This window comes from Fundulus heteroclitus, unplaced genomic scaffold (genome assembly GCF_011125445.2).
Source record: "Fundulus heteroclitus isolate FHET01 unplaced genomic scaffold, MU-UCD_Fhet_4.1 scaffold_513, whole genome shotgun sequence".
Taxonomy (NCBI): domain Eukaryota; kingdom Metazoa; phylum Chordata; class Actinopteri; order Cyprinodontiformes; family Fundulidae; genus Fundulus; species Fundulus heteroclitus.
In genome coordinates, this window is record NW_023396938.1 from 51,508 (window position 1) to 77,979 (window position 26,472).

The 26,472-nt window shown below is 40.6% G+C and overlaps 1 protein-coding gene across 1 annotated transcript in view; it reads left to right on the forward strand.

The window, feature by feature from the left end:
• LOC118560921 (reelin-like) overlaps positions 1 to 26,472 on the forward strand; it is a gene marked incomplete at its 3' end in the record, with an annotated part of 83,890 nt that overhangs the window by 48,214 nt on the left and 9,204 nt on the right. The window contains exons 3-4 of the mRNA XM_036132477.1: positions 14,178 to 14,316; positions 25,662 to 25,732. Of these exons, the coding sequence (XP_035988370.1) occupies positions 14,178 to 14,316; positions 25,662 to 25,732 (210 nt within the window). The remainder of the gene's footprint in view (positions 1 to 14,177; positions 14,317 to 25,661; positions 25,733 to 26,472) is intronic.

The window sequence follows — 26,472 nt, forward strand, 5'->3', positions numbered from 1 at the left end:
GTGAAGTAGAAGAACAAAAAACAATATAGTTTCAAAGTTGTTTTACATTCTAAAAACAAAGTGAGATGTGTCTTCATATTGAGCCCTGCTGTTATCCATTAATGGACTCTAGTGCACCCAGTTGGACAAAGTTTAAAAAGTGATGAATGAAACCTCGAAGGAAACCCGCCAAAGGCTGCAAACCTACCAAGCAAGGCTGCAAACCTACCACCTCAACTGACATGCTGAAGCAACTCTGGAGCAGCTGCAAAGATCCACAGCTCATGTTTGAGCAACAGTTTGGACTCAGGCTTTATTGTCACTGAAGAGAAACAGTATAAGTAGTATAAACAGTATAAATATAAGCATGTGCAATATAAAAATATTTGAGCAAAATGTATGTTTGTCTCAAGGCTCTAAATAAAAATATAAGACAGAAGAGAAACAGTATAACTATAAGCATGTGCAACATAAACATAATTAAAGGTATAACATTAAATTGAAAAGAAACAGAAACAGAATAAAGATATTGGGACATTTGTCTGGAATGTAGCAGCAAACCGAAAAAAAAAATATATATATTTACAGAAAGGTTTTGTGGAAGATAACATGAATTGTGCATGTATGTACTTGACAGTACAGCTGATAGTCATGACACATGTAGAGCGTGCTGTCAGGTGAGACCAAAATCGGCCTTTTTTTGTCCTCAATGCACTCCAAAAAAAAAAAATCAGTGACAGAATACTAACATTGCACTTCAACCTGAAACATCAACCCCACACTGAAACACGGAGGTGGCATCATCATGACGTGGGGATGCCTTTCTTCTGCAGTGACAATGAAGCCTTTTAGAGCGGATGAGATGATAGATATACATATAAGGCATTTGTGAAATAATCCCTTCCAGTAGCTAAAACTACAATTAAATAGTTTCGTTCACAACACTTTCATCTGTTCAACCTAAATCCAATTAAAAATCTGCAACACAACTTAAATACTGCTGTTCACAAATGCTTTCTTTTGCAAAGCGGAACGGGCAACAATTTCACTCCTGAGATTTGCACAGAGACATACATCATTACAAATGATATGCAGTTTTTATTAGCGAGTTTTGTGGTTCAACAAAGTACTGAATCAAATGGGCTTAATATATATTCATGGCATACTTTTGAGATTTAATTTATAAAAACCTATATGTCACTTTCCTTCAATTTTACAAGTACGCCCTACCCTTTTTTGGGGTCTAATTACAATAGATCCCAATACAATGCTTTGAAGTTAAAGAGATGAAGCGACTTTTATAGTGCAGTGTGTGCAGTCTTTATCTTGTAGTAACTCTTAGCATCATAGTGTATGTGTGTCTTTAAATGTGTGTGTTTTATGCTTTTTTTAAAAAAAGGCTTGACCCCACATGAATTGGTATGCTCATGCTGGGCTCTGTCCTTTCCTTGCTGTATTTTTTTGCATCTAAATGTATGGTAAAGAGGTTCAGGGTAACTGAGAAAGCAGAACCAAGAAGGCGGGAGCCAAACTTACTGTGATAGAGATTTCAAAGCAGCGTGTGAGCTGTTGGGCACTTTTTATTTTTATTTTTTTTTTTAAATACTTTTTTTTTATGCTGCAGGAGAGAGCAGCAAGCGTAGGTTGCTTCTCCCATGTGTGGTCTCTTTCGAGCAGAGCTATGTTATTTTCTAACCATGCAGAGAGGCTGGGTATATGTCAGAGAGAGCGGGAGAAAAATATGGATGGAAGAAAGACGGGGAGAGCATCGACTCAGAATGCTGCCCGTTTCGACACATTTCTGTGAACACCAGTGGGTTTGCATCATTTCAACACTGAGGGAAGCTGACTTTGAAATGGATCTTTGTTGTTTGGTGATGTAAAAACTTTTTAAATTCACTGCTTCCGCAGGCACCTTGCAAGTGTGTGGGTTCTTAAGGCAAACCGAACGTGTGATTTTACAAATTTGTGCTTGCCAACTGAGCTGCACTCTTGGGTCTATTCATTTCTGAGCTTTTTCTCTTAGAGCGCATTAGAAACAGCTTAAGTGCTCCCTGGTTCTGTGTGCAGGAGCATTTCTACTTTTAAAACCCTTGATTGTACCTAGTGAAAGTCTCTGTGATGAACCTAGTCTATTATTTAATTTCATAACAAGCAAGTGCAAATAAATAACTTGAAATGTTATTGAAAAAGTTCATCTCAGGGCTGAAGTGAAATGTTGTCAAACTGATATACTTTCTCGAATCATTATACACAGTCATAAATTTTAAAGATTTTAGGTCACCTTTATGATTCCTGCTTATTGCTAATGAAAACTAATAACTAATGAAATTCAGCTGATCAGAAAAAAATTGAAAATATTACATTAGATCAATTAAACGGGCTTTTAATGTTAAAATGTGTTATGGCTTGTACAATCACAGTTCAGACTGCTGACTTGACAGTTGTATAGCAGACAGTTAATGACCTTTGCTGAGGAAGCTCCCTGTCCACAGAGGGTTGAATCTAAGTCTATTGATGGAAAGTTATGTGCAAGGAAAAAGTGCAGCACAAAAAGGGGCTCATGCAACAGGGCTAACTCACAACCTTTACAGCTATTACGAATTAATGCCCATTCAAAGCAGTGTCACAGGCTGGTTGCCTCAATGCCACATTGATGGAGTAATTCATGCAAATGGAGTCTTGACCAAACATTAAGTACATATTATGTAGAGAACATAGATGGCTTTTCAGTGGGCCATCCTTTTTTCATCACCATCCACCATTTTTTAATCACACTTTTTCCTTCCTCTCAACTTTCCATTAAACTGCTTTGAAGCAGCATTGTGTGAACAGCCAGCCACGTTGCAATAACCTTTTGTGACTTACACTCCTTGTGTGTGGGCCATGTTGTGCAATTACATGCTTTTATTTAATGTTCATGTCACTCCAATTTGGCTTTGATGTTAGGACAATAGTTGAAAGACTGATACGAGGACTGTCATTCCACAACAGCAAACTCTGCACACATATAGAATATTTGAGCGACAAGTTCTCTTCAAGTTCAAGAATTTATGAAAAGAAATAAATGCCTGCCATTCGAGATTAAGGAAACTAAGGAACTAAGTGCACACAAAAGGACAAATGAAATGGTTGAAAACCATTAAAATGTTTCAATACATTTCAGAATTCAGTGAGGATCTTCAAATTATCCAGGCGCTTTGGGTAAGCTCTGCCCAGATCTCCAGTGGGCTGCACTGTTGAGTTGTCCTTGTATCGGGCCTATGAAGGCTGTAACGTGACGGATCAGCAGTGCTTTCTCCTGCAAAGACCTGAACGAGAGATCACAGAATTGGTTTTCTCTGGAGACTGATTGCTTAATTCAGCACTTGATTGCACGGAAAACAGACTGTTCTTGGTTTTGTTACAGTTTTGAAGATGTTTGATGTCTCTCTAATGAAAACTCCATGCGGGTCCACGGATAAAAAAGAAAGAGCTGTCTGTCTGGTATGGACCGCCTTGTGTGGGTCCACAGACAAAAGAGACTGATTTGAAGCCAGGATAAGGTTTGTAGAGCCATAAGACATCCTGCTGTGAGGTTGGTCCTAAGGAAGAGGCTCCTACAGTCTCATATTTCTCATGGCTTGTATTCTTCATGGCTGAGGCCTTACAGTGATCTTCATCAAAATAAAAACGTTAGAAAAAAATAAACCCTTGAAATAAGCCCTCTAAATTTGAATAATACATAATGTTTCACCTTTTCAGAAAAACTACTGAACATAACTTTTGGATGAGATTCTGACATATTTAGTTGTGGATGTATACCTCACACAGTTAGTAACTCACCCAGATCCTCTCTCTGACCCATATTTTGGCAGAGGAAAGTTACTGACCTTCTCCATGTTTTTCCCCTCCTTATGAGAGCCGGTCTGTCGCCGTGATTATTCTGCTGCCTCCCAGCGCCTCTCGGTCAGACCAGGCTCAACTCCAGCCTCCATCATAAACACATTCAGATACTTGTGCACAATGTGTGTACACACCCTTCACAGGCATCGCACGACGCTTTCCCAGGGCTTTCCACTGACTCCTCACCTGTCGCCCCAGGTCTCTGTCTTTCATACTCAACATGTGTGTCAGGACAGGGCCTGCGAGAGCCATCGCCTCCGCAGTTTGTTTGTTTGCCGCACTGACGGGTGGAGAGCAGGGTCGCGGGTGGAGGAAATTAGCACAAGTCATATCAGATTAATTAATCCCCTACTCAAACTATTAGCCAAGGAGTCGTGTTGAATTAAAAATCAAATTAGCCAAGGCGCCTGCCGGTAAAGCTGTGGCAATACGCCTGCCAAGCCACAATGACACACACCCACAGGACGCAGCTGCTCACGGGGCTTTGCTCTCGGATGGATGTATGGATGGAGAGTAAGGAGAAGAAACTGTTGCTCGAGCATTAAAGGATGTCCAAGCATGTGGAAGGTTTTATTTATTTATTTTTTTTTTTACGTTACCACCCAATTTGAGAGGTTTTCTCTTTAGGCATGAAACTGGTCATCCTCTCATGGGCCCTGCCTCACATCACTCAGCAGTTTCAATGATGTTTCTGCAACCAGCAATGATTCACGTTGAGGATTTGCATAATAAAAAAGCTCTCTACTTGATCTTTTGTCAATTCTAGTGTCATGAAGCCTTGAAAAGTCAATGAAATTTTCACTTTGTTTGTCAGTGATCTGTTATGATTTTGCCACTTGTTGTCACTGCACGTTGCCTTGTTCATTCGTTGTGAATTATTATCAGGAATTTCTTCCTGTATCATTTATTCAATCGAAACTTTTTAAACTACCAATAATTGTATTGCAATAACTGATGCATAGATTTGATTAAAAATATTTTTTTACATTGAATAAATGCACTCAACTTTAACTTTGCATTTTTAAAAAAATGTTAAGTGTGATATTATACTACTGAGATTAAATAAGAATTTATTATCAGATATTACACACATCATTACCAGGGATGCGATTAGGGGTAAAGGGCACGGTGGACATCTGTCCAGGCCCTTAAAAAAAAGAGCAACATTACATATGTTTTCTTTGTGCATAAAACAGTTAAATTACAGAGCGTTGAGTAAATGCACAGAGCACCATCCATTAAACATTACAGGATCCTTTAATGCCAGTTTCTTTATTACTTCCCTGCTATTCATGCGCCAAACAACCTTTCTTTTTCCCACATAGTCTCTCACTCCACTTCTCTCGGCCCACTGGCATCTTTTTGCCACCCATTAACACAAAGCTTCCTCCTGGCAGTGTTGTGCCAGACCCCTGCCATCAGCACAAAGTTTTCAACCCGTCTCCATGGTAGTGTGATTGGCAAATCCTGAGATGGATCCCCCTTTTTTTTTTTTTTGGCCAATGACAGAGGAGGGTTGTCATGCGCTCTCGAGTCCCCGCAGTCGTCCGGCTGACCAGCTGCAGGCAGGGCTGGAAGGAAAGCGGTGAATGCAACGTTGGTTAGGGGCACACAGCAACACACATCGCATGGGATCATTCAGTAGCACAAAGCGTATGGGGGTCCCTGCTCAGGCTGTCAGTACTGTTGTGATGTATCATTTATGTCCCCATTGTGTGGCCTTCTCTTGAAACATGTTGACGGAGCCATTATTCTCGCCTTGACAGATTCCCATACATTCACTGGGTTTTTAATAACACATGTTAATGCTCCAGTTGGTTTATGACAAGTATTGAGAATTGTTGCATGAAATATTACCCCTATAATGGGGTTTTTGTTCCAAATTATTTAGCGTATTTTACGATGTACATTTTAGGTCTGAGCCGGGAAATTATGAATTGGAGCTGGTTATATGGCTATTATCTGTCGGGGTGTGCAAATGTGCATGGCTTAAACACAATAGCCTTAGAGAAAAATAAATGCTATTCCTAAATCTTTTCTTTAAAAAAAAAAAAAGACCCACTCTTCCCTGGTAAATCCAATTTCATTATTGCAATATTCCTGTCTTCTTCCACCAGATTACGTCGCATTGTAGTGCTTTGCTTCCAGCCAATTCTGAATGTGCTCTTTTCTGTGTTTGTGCAAGCTTGTCGGGCTGTGTGTTTACAGTGTTATTATGCAGAAATGATGCCATTACATTAAACTTGTATAACACCATAATCTGCTGTAAAGTAAAGCCAGATGAGTTCACCAAATTGACTTTTGGTTTAAAGGACGGAACAAACAACCAGACGCTTCTTGCCTCTCGGGGCTTAGATGGATTTTATTGCATGCTTTCCTGTCACACAGAGCTATGGCAATAAAGATACTGCATATTTCACTATGGCGTTGGAAGCATTTTTAACACCATCTAGCAGGCATTGATATAGTCCAGCCTAACACAGATGGTTCCCTCAGACTGATGGCTTCCCATTGCCCCTCAAGCCTGGCAAAGTTAAAGGACATTTGTGGATAAAGAGGAAAATAAAACAGCTATTTGCTGGTCACCAGATGTCAAATGGTGCACATGGATTTGGTTAATGTGCACATAAGTTTAAATAAGTTGCCTTGTGAATCCTCACACCGTTGCCATAAAGCCAAAATGTTGGCTGTCATGCCAGTTAGAGCGGTCCATGCTGGTCCTACAGTGTTAAGTTGCTGCCAGGTTGAGCCACCAAGTGCCCATCTGCTCCACCGAGGAGATTTCTCGCTCCATCTATTTAACTTGTTTTTGAGCACGGCTTTCCAAAGTCTATTAGATTGCAGATCAAGATACATTTAAAAAGCGCACATGTTAAAGTGCTTTTTCTTTTTTGTTGCTACTCGTTTACAAAGTATCTGCCTATCTTTGTAAAGTTTGAACAAGATATATCCTAGAGTAATATCAATTGCTTTTGGTTGAGTTGTCTTAGACAACTCAGTGCTTAATGTTTTGAGTTGTGCTGATAAATAACGGAGAAACCATCCTGTAAGAGATATTCCAAAAAAAAACTGTTATTTTTTGTGTATACATAGTCAGACAGAATAGAAATTAAAAAAAGGGCTGTCAGGCTCCCATTCCACATTTGTGGAATTAGTGGCAGAGATTGATGTCAGAATGACACTCCTACATTCACTGTTGGACACTTAATATTCTAACACACCCATTTCCTGTGTTTTTGACTGGGTTTGTGGCCATACTTAGAAGTGTGTGTGTGTGGGGGGGGGGGGGGGGGCATATTAATAAAACAAGCTTGGCCGAGTTATAACGTGGGAGTTAACAGGTCATCTTCCCTTGTCATTAATCACTGCCGACAGCTCATAAGTGCCCAATCTGCATGAGAAAGATTTGCATGTGCGTACATGTGTGACCGCGCATGTATTTCCATGTGTATATTTGACTGATAATAGATGCTCTGGTTGAAGTAGAGTTGGTGGCATCTGTACTGTTGACAATTCAATGGGGGACTTTTGGAGGCACTTGATTATGCATCACCAGCTCCCAAGTTAAGCAACAAAACGTTTAATCTGCAACAGCACAACACCATTAATATTTTCTCTCTCTCTCTCAGGTTGTAACCTAAGTCTCTTTGCTCTATGTTTTGGTAACAAGGTTAAGTAAGTTATGCTTGGTGCTCCCTGTGGAGTCTTTGACTGGAGCATTCAAATTTTAAGAAAATAAAAACATGTTTTATATTGAAACACCACCAATATCAAATATCTTATTCCACACGTCTAAGACATTTCTGAAAAATAGATTTTTTTTTTTTTTTTTACCGGGGAGGCTAGAGAGCCTCCTTAGGGTAACCAGACAAAGGCTGGTTAACCTAAAGAGGTTTCGAGTTTTTGAAGCTTCTGTTAAAATACAGATCGTTTTGTCTAGTTGTGACAGAGCAGCGTTGTCATCATATTTGGTAACGAGGAGAATGATGAGAGAAAGTTGCAACTTGTATATTATTCAGTTTATACAATCATTTGTAGTGGTGCACGAAAGGGCAGATTATTTTGAAATGCATTGTGGGATGTGATCGGCAAATGTCTGGGGTTAACAGGTTTTGTTTATATTGCTGATTCGGATGCTGTGCTGTAAGAGACAGAGTCACAAATCACTTGAAAAATGGACAGTACTGAAGAGAAAGGTGATAGACTGTACTGAGACAAGCTAGACCCTGTTCTGAAGGTTTGCTATCTCGAATAAATCTCTAGGATAGGTGGGATTGATCCATATGAGCTTAACTGGACTAAGGATTTACATAGTCTGCCACTACTCACCACCATCCTGAGCTTGCTTTCTAACTTGTCAATGGAGTTATTTTTCATACTGGCGGAGAATTCAGAAATGTTATGTCTTTAAGGGCTCATGGACACAGCAAATTTGGGTGGGTCTCCAAATTTGAAATGAGGAGAAAACTCGTCAGAGGTATGTGAAAAACACAGCTTCACCTCACAGTACTCCTCCTCATGCTTCGGTGTTTGCTGGACTTTTTTTTAAATTGTTTTAAGCCTGGCATCCACTCTGCAATTATGTTTGAAATATTTGGGGGCGGTTAAATTATTTCTTTTCTATCCAGGCTTGTTCTAGCGGTCTGCAAAAAGCTCTGTGTAAAACAGCATAACAAGCTTTGACTCAAACTTAATGGTCTAAAAATGCTGTGAACATAAGTGTCGAGATATGGAATTGAAAGTGAGGTTGGGTTGTCTCACGGCTGCTAGGGTCCATTCTGTGCCTCCGTTAGTTCAGAGAGCCGAGCGCTTTGGCTTTGATTCCACTGTAGCACACAGAAAAACCTCAATCCACTGTTTTTTTTTCCAGAAGTGATCATTTGAATGAGTGTGACAGTTAATGATACAGCAAATGTGTACCATGTTTTTAACTTAAAAAAAATATTGAAAACAGAGGTAGCATTTTGGATGAAGTCGGTGTAAACAAACAGAAGCCTGTTTCCAGATGCCCAGGTATCCCACAATGCAGTGCAGTTGTTCCTTCAACTTCCTTAAACTTGAAGCCCCATAGTTACAGTTGAAGTACCCAGTGACCCTGCACGGATAAGCAGGTATGGAAAATGGATGGATGGGTGAACGGACAATTAGAGTATGAAAAAACTACTTTACCCTTAAAAGACTTTGTGTGATCAGCTCAACATTATAAGCATTAAGATCAAAATAAGCAGTATTTTGTAACCGATTCTTTCTAACTTGCACTTGGTGAACTGTATGTAGTGAACACTATTGCAAATTACAAGTTTGTGCAGGACGACATGCTCTACAGTAGGCAGCCACAGAAATACATTCAAAGGCCTTCATCAATGCTTCTGATAAGCATTCATCATTTCTTCTGATAAGCTTAAAAACGGCCTTATTGTATTGCTCACCCCACAGTAGGGCTGAAAGTTATGGTAGGGTGGCAGAAACCTCTATGCATAAACATTCTGTTGACTGCGTAGAAACATTTTAGTCCAAAGGGGATTCCAGCAGTGATAATATAGTGGTTGGATGGCAGGGAAAACCGAAATTAAAAACCTATTTTGTGAATACTAAATATTGAACCAGGGTTATATTCACAATGATCAAGTTTTCCAGATTTACTAAAATCTATCCATGTTTCAATGACTATGAAGGTCCTGCCTTCTAGAGTGTTTCCTTGGCTTTCACCATCTCAGTTTTTTCTTTAAACTTTCTATTAATTCTAAATAAAACAATATTTTCCTGAATCATGAGTTGTTTGTGAGCTACAATCTAAGGCAGTAAAATATACTTAACCTCATACCAGAGCCTTACTCTGCCCACATCTAATGGTGCCCGATGGACCAGGGAACATGCGGGGAGTGAGGGCTGGGTGTCATCTGGGCTACTAGAACAACGTAAAATAAATGCTAGATAAACTAACTGAATGCTAAGATAATAATTTGCTAACCTGAAAAATCAATAGAACTCAAAGCTCACTGTTCCACACTGTGCCACACAGAATATTTCAACAAATATGCCGTAAATTGTCAAAATAATGACCGGGACATATAAATAGCACTATAAGAAGGCCACATATATGGTTTATTAGCAAAATAATATTTGTTACCGTTTAATAGTCTGAATGTTTCTTCAGTGTTTGACCAAGGATGTCAAAAATTCAAAAGATCTTCCAAGTTTTATCAAATAATTGATCAATTTTGACCAAGTTGACTGTACTGATGACTATCAGTAAACATGGGACATCTGATAAGTCTAATACTAATAAAAGACAAATAGGAACAAAAAAAGAAAGACAGAAAAAAACTCACCTAACACTAAACACATTCAATTCTACCAAAACTTAACAAGCTTTTCAGCTGATGTAACCCAGGGGCTGATAGGCATGGAAAGGGCTTCGCAACAGATTTTATTTCATAGTTGCAAAACAGCTTATGCATTTCTCTGCTTATTCCCCAGACAGAAACAGGAATGTTGGAGGTTTTTCTTCAGTCCAAGTTCACTAAACTTTGTTGCTCCTCTGGACAGTTGGGATTTGGATCATGCTGAATAATGGGGATTTATTCCTTCTCTTCTTCTAACGTTCCACACCCAGACATGAAAGGAATGAGGGACTGTTATTTGCATTTTTATGCCTTGGTATATTTTTCATGTGGGAATAGAAATTCTATGAGCAGTGTCAAGTCCCAGTGCTGCTGTGTCCTGAAGTGCATTAGGCTGCCTTTTCATCTTCACCCTAGCCTAAACCCCCTCTGCTTCCCTGTAACCATACCTTTAGCTCACTTCTCTGATGAACTTCTTCTCTCACATTTTGCTCTCTTGTTTTTCATTTTGCATTTCATTTTCTTATAATTTCTCATTTTTTCTAACATTGAACTCTTTGAATCAGTCACAACATTGATTTTTACACTCTTGATAGTAAATATGCATTTCTGTGCAAACAGTTGGTCTTCTGCCTGCTCCCTGCTTCAAAATTGGGCAATAGGTACATTGGCAATAGTAAAAATGGGGCATGTAAGCAGCTTTTATTAAAAATGTAATGTATCTACAGCTGTTCTACAGGATGTATGACTGTCATCTATGTATAACAGCCAAACTATATTCCAGTTCAGTCATTAAGCAAACTTATAGTGAGATTCCTTAAATATAAAACTTCACTTGGAGTGTAAAGCAGTTTAATTTCATTCAAATGATGCAGGCATCTTACATGGTACGTTTCGGGCTTCTGTGTAATTCATTCATAAGGCCCAGTGCTGTCTGTGGGGCCGATGTGGAAAGTCCAGCACTTTCAGTTCAGTGTCCAAAGCCGACTTTCCTACAATAAAGTCGGTTGTTGCAACCCTCGTTTTGAATGTTTATGTGTCGGGTTATGCTTCCGATTAATTGTATCCATTATGCCGAGAGGTTGAAGGCAAGGTGAATGGAGAACAGCAGCATTATTAGTGGGTGATTACATCTTGTTCTGTCATTACACACCAGCACCTCGTTAGCATGGTTAACGGCTTTTTCTCACCAGCTCATAAATTTGACACTTTCGGACCACACACTGCATGTACACACTTCACGTGAAAAGGTTGTAAATCTTATTGTGCTGATTCTTTTTCATTTTGACTTGCAGGTGAGAAAACATTTTTTTTTTTTTTTTTTTTTTGCATGGGTAGGGAAAAGAAAACATTGAAATTCAGCGCTTAAAGTAATCCAATGGAAATCCCAATTAATGCGTGGCGCTAAATGTACAAACATGTTTGTTTCGCCAACAGCAATGATAACCAGGGTTGTTTGTGTCGGGCCACACAAACACAGGAACAGACACTTAAAGGAGTGATATTAACAAGCACAAACACACAGCCGGTACAGTCAAATAGAGCCAAATATCGTAACATTAGGAGTGTTTATAAATGCAAACTGAGGGGTCAGTTTTATTACTGTCAAAGTGGGAGGAAGTATTTCAGTTTAATTTTTTTTTTTTTTGAGACACACCCTCACCCAATCCCTGCTTATTGATCCTCACTTTGATTTTTAGGGATATTGAAGCTTCAGTGCTTTCAATCACGGCTGATTGGGTTTTTAGTGAAGTGAGATTTTATTAAAGAGAGAGGGAGGCTTTGCAGCTTTCACCATACAATGCCTGGCAAAAGTGTCATGATTTAGGTTTTTGTTGGTTTGTTTTCGACAGCCACTATCCGATCAGCTCGGTCTCCTCAGTCACCGGTCATCTGCACAGACCCGTTCCACCTGCTGCCACTAATCACTTCCCACTCTGCTCACCTGTTCTCCAGCCTTCATATATCTGCCTCACTCACCCACTCACGGCCAGATCGTCTCATCACCTCACCTGTGCTCTGCCCCCGTGGTGTTTTCCAGTTCTCGTGCATCTGGTCAAGTCTGGTTCTGCCAGCAACTCCTGGTCTGTCAGCATTGAACATTTCTAATAAACCCCCTCTTAAAACGTACTCTGTGTTGGCTGGATTTCTGGTTCACACCTACAAACGTGACAAAGTATTGACACCTTTGCGTTGATTTATATTTTGTCACATTAAAACCATTAAACAAATTGTGGTCTATTAGAATTCTATGTGAATAAAGTAAAGCACTGCATGATTAAGAGGATGGAAAATGATACACGATTTTTTAAATTCTTTGATAAAAAACTGACCCCTTTCAGACCCCTTTACTCTAATAGTTGTAAATACAACCTAGAGCTACAACTCCCTTCACAAATCACCAAAATTATTAAATTGAGTCCTCCATGGTGAGTGCCATTAATCTTAGTATGAATACACCTGTTCTGCGAATGGCTTAAAAGTTTTCCAGACACCATTAGTCAACAAAAAAGGTAAGCACCAGGCAGAACCAACAAGTTATGGCAGCCCCTTATTAAATGACAAACCAGGCAAAGAGAGGATTAATCGCAGATGCAGGCAAAAAGACTCTGGAGGAGCTGCAGAGACCCACAGCTCATGTGGGACAACCTGGTGACAGGGCAGGTTTTGGCCATGCAATCTGCAGATGTGGGCTTTAATGAAAAGAGGCAAGAAGAAAGCCAGCGTTGAAAGAAAGCTACAACAAATCTAAACTGCAGTTTGCTGTTTGCAATGTAGGGAACGTAGCCAGCACGTTGAAGAAGGCTGCAGACATTCTGGTCTCATTTCTGTGTAGAGCGTACGTCATCAAACCAGCCTTAACGCTGACACATCATCCTGAATACACCGCTGCCATGGTAAGACATGGTGGTGGTTCTATCATGCTGTGGACATGATTTTTATTGGCAGGGACAGGATGGCTGGTAAGAAATGATGGGAAGATAAATGGAGTCGATTTACATTCCAGCAAGACGATCCTAAACATCCAGTCAAAGCTACTATGACTATGTAGAGAAAATTATATTCATGTGCCATATTTGGCCCAGTCAAAGTCCACAGTTAGAAGTAAAGTTGAACATGTGATGTTTGCAGACACTCTATGTCCAAAATGTGAGTTTGAACTATACTGCAAAAAAAACAAAAAAAACAATCATCTAAAATGTCCATCTCTAGATGTGTGAAGCTTATAGCGACGATCCACAAAAGTCCCCCTGCAGAGTTGAGACATCAGAAACTCTAAACTAACTAAATTTGCTTATTTTGTTCGATTACAACACTGATTAAAAAAAGCTGTTGTTTTTAAGAGAATTGCATACCTGAGTTGTTTTCTCATTTGGGATTGCTGCTGCACGGCTTGGGTGTCTCATTTAGGTACAGTAAATTATTCAACCTTTCAGGGAGTCTGCAGCTTGATTGATGGGCTTGCTGGTGTCCTGGCCTTGCCCTTTGCAATATGAAGGAAAGATTGTGTGACATGATGTCATTCCGACAATGCAATCATAGCCGAACACGGACGCACATTAATAAGAGCAGTGTTACAGAGTGTCAGCTCGCAGGGGAGAATGTAACGACCAGGAGTTCAGAGGAAAAAAGGTGGAGGGATGTAGGGTAGAAGCAAAGGAAAGAGAGGAGGAATGTAAAAAACAAAATGAAAGATGGAAAAAGTAAACAGATGAATACTTGTGGAGTGAAAAATAATAAAAGTAGAATTTTCTGTTTGAGGGGTGAAAGACTGAAAGCAAACACAAAAAAAGTGAAGCTGGGTTCATTGGCTATTTAACACTAACCAAATATTGTCAAAGCATTTATATTTCATACAAGTGGATTTGTTTAATTTGAACAGTCGGTTAACTTCCTCTGTCTCTTCCAAAGCCCCTCGTTGCTCTATTTCCTCAACCTGTTTCCTTTTCTCCTCTGTTGTTTCCCCAGGTGTGATACCGGAGCGCCAGTTTGCTGGAACCCAATTTGTCTGCAGTGTTGTGGCTTCGCATGTCAGCCATCAGCCCTCCACCAGCTTCAGTTTTGTCTGGATCGCCCCACCACCCGGCACTGGCTGCGTCAATTTCCTGTAAGTCCTCTTTCAGGTGCACAGGAAGAAAATGACACAATACAGAAAAAAAAAAAAAAACGTTGCCACCATGTTTTTCGACGTGGGGATTTTGTGTTCAGGGTCCTAGTTTTCCACCAGCCCTGCCGTGTTTTTATGCAGGCCAGAAAGTTCAGCCTAGGCTTCATCTGACCAAAAGACCTTCTCCCACACGCTTGCTTGTGGTAAGCAGTGGAGGATTTTCATTTTGGCTTTCTTCAAACAGCCTTACCACTTTTCAATAAACTGTAGAATTGCTGAACACAAAACTATTCTTTTGTTCAGAAAAATGATGTGTGTTTAAATATACATCCATATTAGGAGTATAGCATACACCTGTGCTCAACCACTAGGCCCTGACCTCATTACCCCGTGTCCATGTTGCTCAACTGGTCATGGGCTGATGAGTACTGCTACCCTTGAACATGGCATGGAATGACAAAACAGTCTCTGGCCTCAGAACCCATGGATGGCTGCTGGGGTGATGGAGGGAAGAGGAATCAGCACAACTGCCTGAACGAGCCTCAAGTTTAAATACATTAAAAAAAAAAAATTCTCCCACCTGAGCTGTGGATCTCTGCACCTCCTCCACAGTCACAATGGGCCTTTCTGGTGTTTTTTCTTTTCTGATTAGTGCTGCCTTTGCCTGTCCTTTAGTTTAAGTGGACAGCCATGTTTTGTCCACCTGAAGTTGTCATATTCTTTCTGTTTTCAGATGATGATGATGATGATGAACAGAGGTCTGTGAGATGCTGTTTCATAAACTAACCATGCTTTGAACTTTTTCTCAGCTTTATCCCTGACCCATCTCTAGCATTAGGTGATTGTCTTGATGATTTGTTTGTTAATCTGTTTTTTTTAACAACTCTCTGAGGTTTTCACAGGACAGGTTAATTCTAAGCTTAAGGTACAAAGTTGGTTGCAATTCATGTTATTTAGGATTATTTAGGAGTGAAGGAGGTTTCTTTCTTGAATGAAAACTTTTTTCAAAAAATTATATATCATGTCAAGCTTAACTTTTAATGCAAATATAGGAATTTATTTTTTTTTTTAAATTAGGATTTAAAAAATGCAGTTTAGAGTTAGTAGTTCACCTTTCTCTTACTTGCAGTTTTACTCCACACACACTGTTTTTCTCAGGGTTTTTTTTTTCTCCTCTGCATGAATTCTTTTTACTCTTCATCATTATCTCCATCCTAGTGCACTGAAAACACGATGTTCCCATTCCCTGTTATCTCAGCTGTAGATTTACAGCCACCTTCATGCAGTCAGATGCAACTGGCCACTGTTGTCATAGTTGTGTAATGGCAAAGTGTGGATTGCTGTTCTCCATCACATTACCAAGGATTTAAAGCAACTTTACATTTCAATATTACGGTATGTGTAAAAGTGACTAAGATGTTTCCACATTAAGGAGATGTAAGGAAGATAACCATCTCTCTCTTCATGAAATCAGCGCACAAAATGATTTAAAAAACGAATAATTAGTCCTTGATTTATTATTTTTGATCAGCTGTAGTGCGAGCTGAAATCTATATTTTTCTTCAGACCGTCTTTGAATTAAACTTTTTTGCAATGCCACAAAAATCTTTGGCTAAGTTCCTAGAATGTCTCAGCAGTCTTTCTGACTTAGAAATGGATAAATGGACCGGGTGAAAATAATTTAACTCGACATCTCTGCTGAATGAAAGCTGCCACATAGATGATATCTGCCAGAATAAACGGATTTACTGGCTTTTTTCTGACCGTCGTGCCAGGATAGGGTTTTTTCTGAGGACCTGTGTGTGCATGTATGTGAAAACCAGAAAGCTGCTGCGTGGGATGGTGGGAGTGGTCAGAGCTGTATGGCAACAAGAGCCGCTGAGATCGACCTTATCGAAGTCAGTCCTTCACACTTCAGCTGGCTTAAAACCACTCCTCCCAAAAATACATGCAGTCATTTATGCAAACACGGTTACTGGTTTCTGTTCTCGGCTGCCGTCTTCATCATGCTTTCCAGAGTGACCATCCCGTGTCTCCCAGGAGGAATTCATCAGGCACGTGGCTGTCTGACCAAAGCTGGGGCCACCATTGGTGCTATGTAAGATTTTCCAACCCTGAACTGTCAGCGCTACTTTGTGAGGTCTGGTTTGGGTCTGACAAGTGTGGCTCTGACTGTCAGTCGTAGTCGGTTTATCCGTCCTGGCTTGCATGACTTGAAATCTTCTTGAAAAGTGTTTGCCAAATCCCAGTTGATTTTGCTGAACGTACTACTAAAAAAATAATGATCAGTTTTAGCATTACTGCCCTGATTGATACAAAGACTGTTCTCGGCAAGCCTCGCCCAGGAGTGTTTAAATTAAAGACACAGACGTCCTATGTCCTTCAGAGGGCTCGAGCCGGTCCACTGCTGCATTAATAGGGCCCTGTGAGCGGTTTTATGGCCAGTATTGTGGGAGTGTCCCTGGTAACACATCACTCGCAGTCGAGTGATAGAGTGCAGTGATGTGGGCATCCAAAAGAATTAATTTCCTGGATGGCTGTAAATTGCCACCAAAAGAGAAGGCTTGGCCTTGGAGAACCAGGGGAGATGAGAAGAGGAGGAGATGGAGGAAGGTGGAGAGAATTAGTTTACAGACACAGCCGAAAGTTATTCCTATGCTGAAAAGGGTTGTCATTTGTTTGCGGTCTCACTGGTGAGGCGTGCAATGAATCAAGCCAAAACATGTTACGGAAAGCAGCTTTTACTTCAGGCAGTGTTTTTGTGGGTTTCTGTGAGAGTCATGGTAAGTCAAAAATCAACGGCAGGTTCGAGCACAAGGTGGTGCTTGAGTGTACTTGGTGTCAGGGCAGATTGAGCCAAAGGTGGATGGTCAATTTTGTCATCCCATCATCAGACCTGTGACGACGTGTCTTTAATGCCGGATGGCAGAGGAAAAGCTGTCAACCGATCACTAACTATCCACTAACTTCTGGTGGTGGTGCCAGATAGGCCTTGTAAACCGAAACAAGTGGTGAGGGTGAAATTAGAATATCTGGTAGATGACTCCATTTGGGAATGCTTCATCTCATACCTCCAGGAGAGTTCCTCTTATATTCTAAGAGATGTTGGGCAACGTGAAAGAAGAATGTCCCATCTTCAGGGCGTTTATTATAGATTTACATTTCCAGAGCTGCGGTCCTAATGTCGTCGGTGCCGCCTGCATGAAGCAAAAACGTCAGACCTTATGACAGGCTAAAGATATGGACTTTCAGTCAGCCTTGGCAATAAAAAAAATTAAAATAAATACCATTCCAGTGTGTTTCCAGTGGAAACGTGCTAACTGACCATATGTGACAATACATGTATAAATATATAATTACTATGCTTTATCAATTAAATCTAATGTCAGTTCATACTGGCTGACCAAGAAAAAGAAGACATTTCAGGAGAGTCTGTGTTAAAAGGATAATATTGTAATAAATATACAACCTTCTTTCCTGTTATGTTTCTACATTAATAAAACATTTTTTACCAGCTCAAGAAAAATACAAAAAGCTTGAGCAATTCACTTACTGTGTTTGTCCGTTTAGCACTTTTGTTATGTTGTTTTTACACCATATTAGTGTTTTGATGTCAGTGTTCAGCAGAAGAACTGGCTGTTCTGGGGTGCCTGAGTTGAACTACTTTTCTCGCTGTGGCACCCCTTTTTTTTTCAGTGGAAACACGTGAGTGCGGTTTAAAAACCAGAACCGGAATGTGCGATGATGGAAAAGGCCTGACTGAGTTTTTGTTACCTTTGCTATAAATCAAGACCCTGGGGAGGGTGAAAAATAATGATCAGTTTAGTTAGGGGGTTGCTTTTGTATATCCATAAAAGCATCAGAATATTAAAAAATCAAAAAATAACTCAAGTTTACAAATCTCAATCAACAGGTCATAAAAATGTTAAAGTTGCATTTTATAGATTGTGTCCCGATTTGTTTCGCTCTCCAGTCTTACAATATCCACAGATGGCTTATCTGCTCTTGGCAAATCTGAAAATTGTTAATATCTTCCTCTGGTTGAATTAAAGAACCAGCAGTGCGTTCCTTCTTTATTTTGCTTTTCTTCATTAGGTGGGTGTTTTGTGCTTCATCTCCCAGTGGGGCACCCACAGTTGCTGGGTTGAACATTGCTTTAATTACAGCATGTGAACCATTTTTCAAAAACGACCCTCTTTAAGACACGGGTTTCTGCAGCTCTATAAGGTTTTCTTCCTGTCATGGCACCATTACATTGTATACATCTGTTAATAAAATGATTTTTTTTCATGCAAGCATGACTGAGTTATTTTATATATCCAATGTTGATTTCTGGCACAGAGAGACAAAGGGTCTCTCTGTGCCCTTTGTATATATATATATATATATATATATATATATATATATATATATATCAGAAATCACTAATGACTGGTCTGTTTAATATAGTGCATGTTGTGTGTTGACACTGCATGTTTACAAAAAATCTGTTTGAGGGAAAATTATGTTTTTGAAGCATTTGTAGCCTGTTCTCTTTAACTTTTGCCTGGTATTGTTTGCTGCTAAAGCAACCAAACTTTGGGTATGCTAATAACAATGAATTACATTTTTCTTATACTGAGCTGCAGATGATCTTCGGTGTTTAAGCACGCTACCAAATATTTGGTCTTTGTAGAAAGATTTACTGGCATTACTGGTTCAACAAATTTCTCAGACAGTTCACGCAATGAAGATGCTAAATGTTCTTTCACCCATAATGTGTCGGTGTGTTCAGTTGAGTTGAGATTTCAGACCGGTTTTAATATTAGCTGGCTTCATATTTCAGGCATGACACTGAGACCTGACCTATCTTTCCCAGGGCTCCTAATTTACCCAGTTATTAGTCCGCTCCATTGATTTGTTTGTATTCATGTCAATCAGTCAACTCTGTTTGATCAAAAAGCCACTGCTTAATGACCTTTTATCCTTATTAAAGCTCCTCAAAGGGTTCTGGCCTCAGGGTGGATAAAAGATTTACTGAAAATGTTAAGCCAGGAAAGATAAATTATTGACTGCAGACAGCAATATGTTTGTAATCGCGACAGACCTGTGGTGAAGAAATGTGAAAGATTCATTGTTCAATGTCCAATTATTTTCAAAACAAATGTTTGTTGAAAAGGTTTTCTTTCTATTTTTAAATACATCTCAGGTATTTTTTCATTAACTTATTTAGGATTTTTTTGTTTTTGTTTTTGTTTTTGAGAATGTCTCACTTAACAATGCACTGCTGTGTTCAAACTCAAACCTTGCCAGAAAGCTGAATTCTTGCTGTATTTGGGCATTTACAAACACATGAGAATCCATATTGTGCTGCTCCCATCTCAACCGTTCAGGCCCGAACCGTTTCATTGGTTCGGGCCAATCACATTGCAGTGTTGTGGTTTAAGTTGGGCCATACAGCTGTGAGGAAAACAATAGCTGCTGGGCCCACAACCGAACCAACATAAACATGGCAGCACAGGACACACGTGTAGTTGCTGCTTTCACATCTGTTTTGTAAAAAAAAAAAAAGAACAGCAAGAAGTACCTTGACAAGCGTAACTTGTTGTGGTTTCTCATGGCGCCTGCTGCTCACAACATTCTGATACTGTGATTGGCTAAGACCAACCTTTGGTAGGTGGGCTCTGGGTGTAGCTTCACCCAATTACCTTGGAAACTTCTCGCATTCAATAGGAGCAGACGGAGATTTATAATGTGCAGGACGTAGAGTGCTTACCTGACTCCGCCAGATAGATTTGCTCCGCATATCCATCTGGAAACCTTCCGTTGAAGTAATTTTGGGAAGGGGCGAAAATACTGGTTAGCTGATTGGCCTATGTTGGTGATAGACGGGCCAAATAAACCAATCAGATTCGTCGTCACTCTGTTACGAGCGACGACGAAAACACAACCACAAGCCAAGCTACTCTTGCTGCTGCAGGTAAAGGCTCGTTAGCTCAGCAGAGAAATACTCTGTAATTCCGATAAAACTTGCTCGATAGCCATGCTAACGCTAGTTTCATCGGCTGAAGCCGCCATGTTGTTTAGACTGAACTGACGCGCTTCCCGTTGCGTCACACCTCAAGCCGCCTCAAAGCAAACGCTGATTGGACGTTCGTTTGGTGAACGGCTCCAAATTTTCTTTAACGGAGAGTAGACAGACTGATCTGCGAGTGAAACCTTGAAAGCTCGCGAGATCAGGATGGTCTCACGAGGCTAGTAGAGTGCTACATATTATCAATCTGGCCTGTCAGGTTAACTCCCTGACACAATTTGGAGAATTTCTAGAATTTGAAGCATTCTCCATGTCTGGGAAATTAAGAAAAAGGGTTCATCTTTTTTGATTTTACTGTCAGTCCTGTTTTCTAAATGTTGTATTTAACTGTTGTCCATCCATTCGTCCATTTATCCATGTCCTTACAGTGTTTGAAGTCTAAGCGCTGTATTTACTGTAAACTTTAATATACAGAGTTGTATAAAAGTGGCCAAGGAGGATGAGAGTCATGGGAGTTTAGTTCTGGAAAAATGTGGAATTTTGCCTGTGAAAACATGTAAGAGCCCTGCCTGCCTTAAGATTTCTGCTGTATTTACATTGGGTTATTTCCCAAAGGAAAGGCCGTGACCCCTGTGATTATGTGCTTTCCCCTGTGTGCAAAGAGACCCAGGTGCACAAAGTTAGCCGTTCGGGATAAGCCAGTGCTCGAATCAATACTGCTACACATATTGTCCACATCACCAGCATCCCACATCCTCATTATCAGAAGGTCACTGTCCCACCTGCTGGGTTGATTATCGTTTTAACAGTCTGAAATTAAATAGAGCATTAGGATAAAAAAAAAAAGAAAAAAAAAGAAATCCACTTGAATTTAAATGGGGCATAATGACTCCATGTGGAGGTAGGTGCCCTAATGCACTGCATTTTGGTGTCACATTATTTGTCCGTTATCAGGCTTGCTCAGTTTTGATGAAAACCAGACATGACTGCTTGCTTGGAGTCGTCTCTCCGTTGTTGACTCTAAGTAAACGCTGTTAATTCTCCTCTCTCCTCCCCAACGTCCTAGTCCGATCCAGACGCTCTGTGAAAGAACAAGTAAAGTCTTTTAAATCAAGCTTCCTTGGATTTCCATGTATCACAGTAAAATAACTGTATTTCTTTTCTGCGCCTCAAACCGCCGACAGCCCCGATTCTTTGCATATTTACGGCAATCTAAGTAGCTACAGTTGTTTTCTTAATGTGTCTCGTTATTACCTACTAACAGTCATCGAGGTCAATTGCCCTCGTCTTTAAGCTCCTCACCGAGAGCGGCAAACTGACGTTTTTCAGGCTGTATTTGGAGCAATAACTATCAATGACCCTGTGCTAACAAGCAGGTAATTTGCCAAACAACTCCCAAATCCCTCTTCTGTGCAGCTTCATTAAATTTGCATGTTCTCTAAGAGCCCCCTTTTCAGTTAATTAATTCAAGGATGGAGCGAGTCATTGGAGGTGTAGCACAAATCAGATACAGTCACTACTTTGCGCATGAGAATAAAAAAAAAAAAAAAAAAAACCCTAAATTATATTGTATGAGAGCTGAAAATAACAAAATCTTTCAGGTAAAATGGGCCGGTCTTTATTTCTGCCCTTTGTTTACCTCTCTATTGTCCAGGTCGACAGGGTCATAGACACAGCTGGAATCCTCAGTGTTGCAGATAAATCAACCAATTAGGGCGTGTTATTTTAAAGGGAGAGGTCCAAATGCTCCAAATCAGCGCTGGCAACAGCAACCGCACCCCTCTGATACTCTGCGTATTTATCATGATTACTAAACGGGCTTAGTGGGCTGGAAGAGAAGATGAGCTTTTAATTGGAGTTTCAGGAGAATAGTGGGTCTATTTTTTTTTCTAACTAGGAAAGTATTTTTTTTTTATCCTCAGATGTTGTTTACCCATCAGCATCTTTTTTTTTTTTTTTTGTAGCTTGATAGTAACGGGGCAGGTCCCATTTTTCCTTCAGGACTGGACTAATTGAATAAGCTGTAGAGGATTTTGGTCTATACTGACATAAACTAACACAGATGCATCTTATTTCTTTTTTGGATTAGGATCTGGTGACTATGGAGGCCATTGGAGAGCATAAGGCGTTGGTTTATTTAAGGTAGCCATCAGAAGACCAGTACACTATTGTCATAGAGGGACAGACATGGTCAGCTGCAATACTCAGGTAGAATGCATAGCTTCAAGGATGCATGTTTGGTACTAAGGGGCCCAGAGCGTACCGAGCACATCTCCCTTATTATCCTACCACCAGCGGTCTGAACCATTGAGACAAGTTAAAGTTTTGAGAAGACAAAATTATTGGCCTTATTCGCTTGCCTAGTTTCTAATTTATTCATTTCTCCTTGCTTTTAAGGGGCAATTTTTAAAAAAATGAAAATGTGGTTTAGGGTTAATCTGCCTTCTATACATATTTGCATGTGTGTGAGGACGTGTGTGTGTGTGCGTGTCTGAATGTGTAGTTAGCAGGGAGCTGTCAAGCCAGTTTCTGGGGGATACTTATGGCCAACAGCAACATGTAATCTAAAATGGATGACATGGCTAGTAATTACCCACTCCCGGCCCTTTTGGGAGCTCTTTGAGTGACAGCCTGTCCATCTGCATTCATGTTTCAGCTCTTATATAGCTTAGAGAGGCTGTGTGTGTGTGTGTGTGTGCGCCTTTACTGGCTCGCCTCGCCACTTGACAACAGATTGTGGTATTTGACTGACAAGGCCATCAACCACACCCCCTTAATCTATTTCCTCTGACCAAATCCGAACCCCGCTGCCTTCTCTTCCAATTTATTCACTGTACTCTCTCAGTTTTCACTATTTTCATCACAATCCCGGGGCTTTTTGCTGAAATTTTTTCCCCCTCGAGATTAACGAAAGGGGGGATCCAAACGAGGGTTATTAAAGGGCCGTACAACTCCAAAAGAGGGAGAGACGAGAAAACGAAACCGCACATATTACTGCCCCTAATTCCCCCACCCAGTGAACCCCTGAAAAAAAAACCCGAACATTTAGCTGCTCTTTGTATGTGTGTGTGTGTGTGGGTTCGAGAGAGTGGCTGGACTAATGAGAGACACACGCTGAGGAAGCACTGGTGGGTGACGGCAGGCAGACACTGGTGTCACGCTGCTCAGATCAAACACTCTTCGGCTTAGATTAAAACGCTCTCTCCTGGCTACTGTCTTAATGATAAACATGCGCGCTGAAGTCAGAAAGACCTCTCCTGCACACAGAGATTTCAAATCAAGCAACAGATCGTATTTATTTTGTATTTTCCGTTCCTTTATTGTTTGATCTGCAGACTGTTCCTTTTTATTTCGTTCTGCAAGCTTCATTCTGGGCTTTAGTGTTTTCCGCTGCGTGTAGGAAGCGAGCTTCCTGAAGAGGATCTCTCACTCCTGGCCACCAAACAAGATCCGTTAAGTGAGCTTGAGCTGTTTAGTAAATATTTAAGGGCCGTGTTCCTACATCCCTACCCGCTGTTCGTTACGCATCATCTTTTATTCATAAATACCAAAGCTCAAATTAGTTTTTCACCAATTCTGAAATATGAGTGTAATTAAGTATGTTTTCTCCCCAGCTATGCCCAGGCACAAGAGGTCTTTATCAATTAATGAACGGTCCATTCATCATTCATAGGACGAGATGAATGTGTAAATGCCTTGGCTCCCACAAAAAAAGGCATGAGTCGGCAGACTGAGTAGAGTTTGGATTCATGTGGGCTGTGAAAGAAAAAAAGAGGAGAAAGATGAATGAGGAAGCGTAAAGAGCGCAGTTTAGCCGCTTTGACGCAAGCTGGAGGTAAATGTCTGTCTGGCTGTTGCTAAATGTATAAACACAGGCAATAGTTAATTCACAGAGTTTAGGTGCATTTAAACTATGTAGCCTCATATCCCTCTAGAATCTACCGTCGTCCCTTGGCCGACTATTGTAACTCCTCAGGGGGGTCAAAAACTGGGCTATTTATGTAAATTGCATCCGCTGAGGCAGAGAGGGTCACTTCTGCTTTTCTTGTCGAGCTGCTGAGACACAGAGGGTGGCACAGGCTACAGTACTGGAAATAAATCTGCATGATAAGGAGCAATACCTTCACAAGCGATGAGTTTGCCCCAGTGATTACATATTAGAAACTATGCAAAGTCACTCCACTTTAGGAAAAAGATGCAACTTCAACAAACTTTCAATAGATTTAAGGAGACATAGATGTCTGTTTCCACTTGCTGAGAGCAGAAAAGTGGTGAAAACTTTGCTATTCAATTTCTTTTGTATGTAAATCGTCAATGAAGGGGGGCACCATATATATTTCCGCTTAGGGCACCACAAAATGGCTCTCTCATTTTTTATCAGAATAAACCCATCATCAACAACTCATGATGAAATAGTTGGGGAAATACAGTATCTCTCATTTTTCATTTTAAGGGCCAGGGCTTTGGTGGCGGATTATGAAAGAAACTGTTCAAAAAGCAAGGCCTGGATGTGAAATTGCCCTGGAACCACTTGGTAGAAAGCACCCTCAGAACGAGAATTTAAGATCCAGATCAAAATTAAAAACCCAAGGTAACAGAGCTTTCCTTCTTACAGCAGGCAGCTGTTGTGGATTCTCCTCACCAGTCTGCACAGGTCCGCTAACCCTGACCTCACAGAACTCCCACCTAAACCTAAAGAAGCACCTGCCACACCTGCATGCACAAAGCTGCACAGACTGAGCTAGATAGCACGCTGCTAATCATGTGTCCCGTGCTGTCCCCACAATGACAAGTTTGCTATGCGCAGGAACAGCAAAATGTGCCGTAATACAGATCATCATTTAAAAAGCGTATGACCCTCCACCCATAAATGCTTTGCATGTAGTAATATAGAAATGTTGTTGTGGGTTGCATCCTTAACCGTAAAAATATGTTAAAACCTTATTGGAAGCAATGGTCTACAATTGTATCCATTAAAAAGACCTGGGAATAATTTAAATGTGGTAAAAACAGTGAATAACGCCCCAATCCTTTTTATGTGCAGATTTAGTCTCAGATTTGCTTGTTGAAATTGAAAATGTGACTTTGTGAAGAAGTTTCTTGCTTTTATCTCAAAGTCAGATCTTAATGATTTCATAAAAAAAAAAAAAAAGCTTTCTTTCATGTACTACACTGAAATGCATTTTGGTAAAGTGGGAAATGATGCCATCTGTGCCAGATCGATCCTCAGACTGTATAATAAGGACAACCGGTTAACTTTCCCCGTGGTGGTGTTTATTTTAATGATCTTCCTCTCCTTCTCTTTTTCCTCTTCTTCCTTTCTCCCTCCCAGAGCCACAGCAACACATCGAGGACAGATCATTTTTAAGGATGCTTTGGCCCAGCAGCTGTGCGAGCAAGGAGGTAGGTAACAAGGACAACGGTGATATTCCTCTTCCCTGTCCGTGACACGACGCGGGCATAATGAATGATTATATCGCATTCATAGGTGTAATATACTGACATCTGTACAGCAACACAAACAAACGCATGCAGGATGTCGCATGGTCTCGCCTCCTGTCACTTTCCACCGTGTGTACGGGTGTTTTTGTCAGGATGTGGATGTCACAGAGCGGCTGATATGCCGGTTACTTCAGGACCGTGTCTCTGCAGCACGTCTTGGCTTTCTTTCCTCCTAATGATGCAGCCAGAGTCGGAGATATTCGGATGCCCTATATTGCCAGCTTAATTTCAGCTTATGCTAAACTCAGCTTTTTTCCCCCCACTCTACTCTTTTTCTCTCCCTCTCTGTCAGAGATTTACACTGTATTGCCAAGACTTCTTACATCCACTTTCTGTGACAGTCCTAAGTAGCTATTGACAGACAGTGCAGTCCCACTCTGCATGCCGAGTGTGTATAATTGCTTGTTTACAGGCAAGAAGCCTCCCTCCTCCTCCTCGCTTAAGAAATCCCCCCTTGTGGATCAAAATTTGTCTTCTAAACGAAGACAAACAGTCTAAACGCTGATGCTCTTTTTTTCCCACAAGTTTTAGGAGCAAAATAGTGCAGTTTGATGAAGAAAATGTAGCTTTTAGTTACTGCGTACCGACACCTGATTTGATGGAGGCAGCTGAAGTTGCAGTCCCTGCCTGCGTACGTCCGT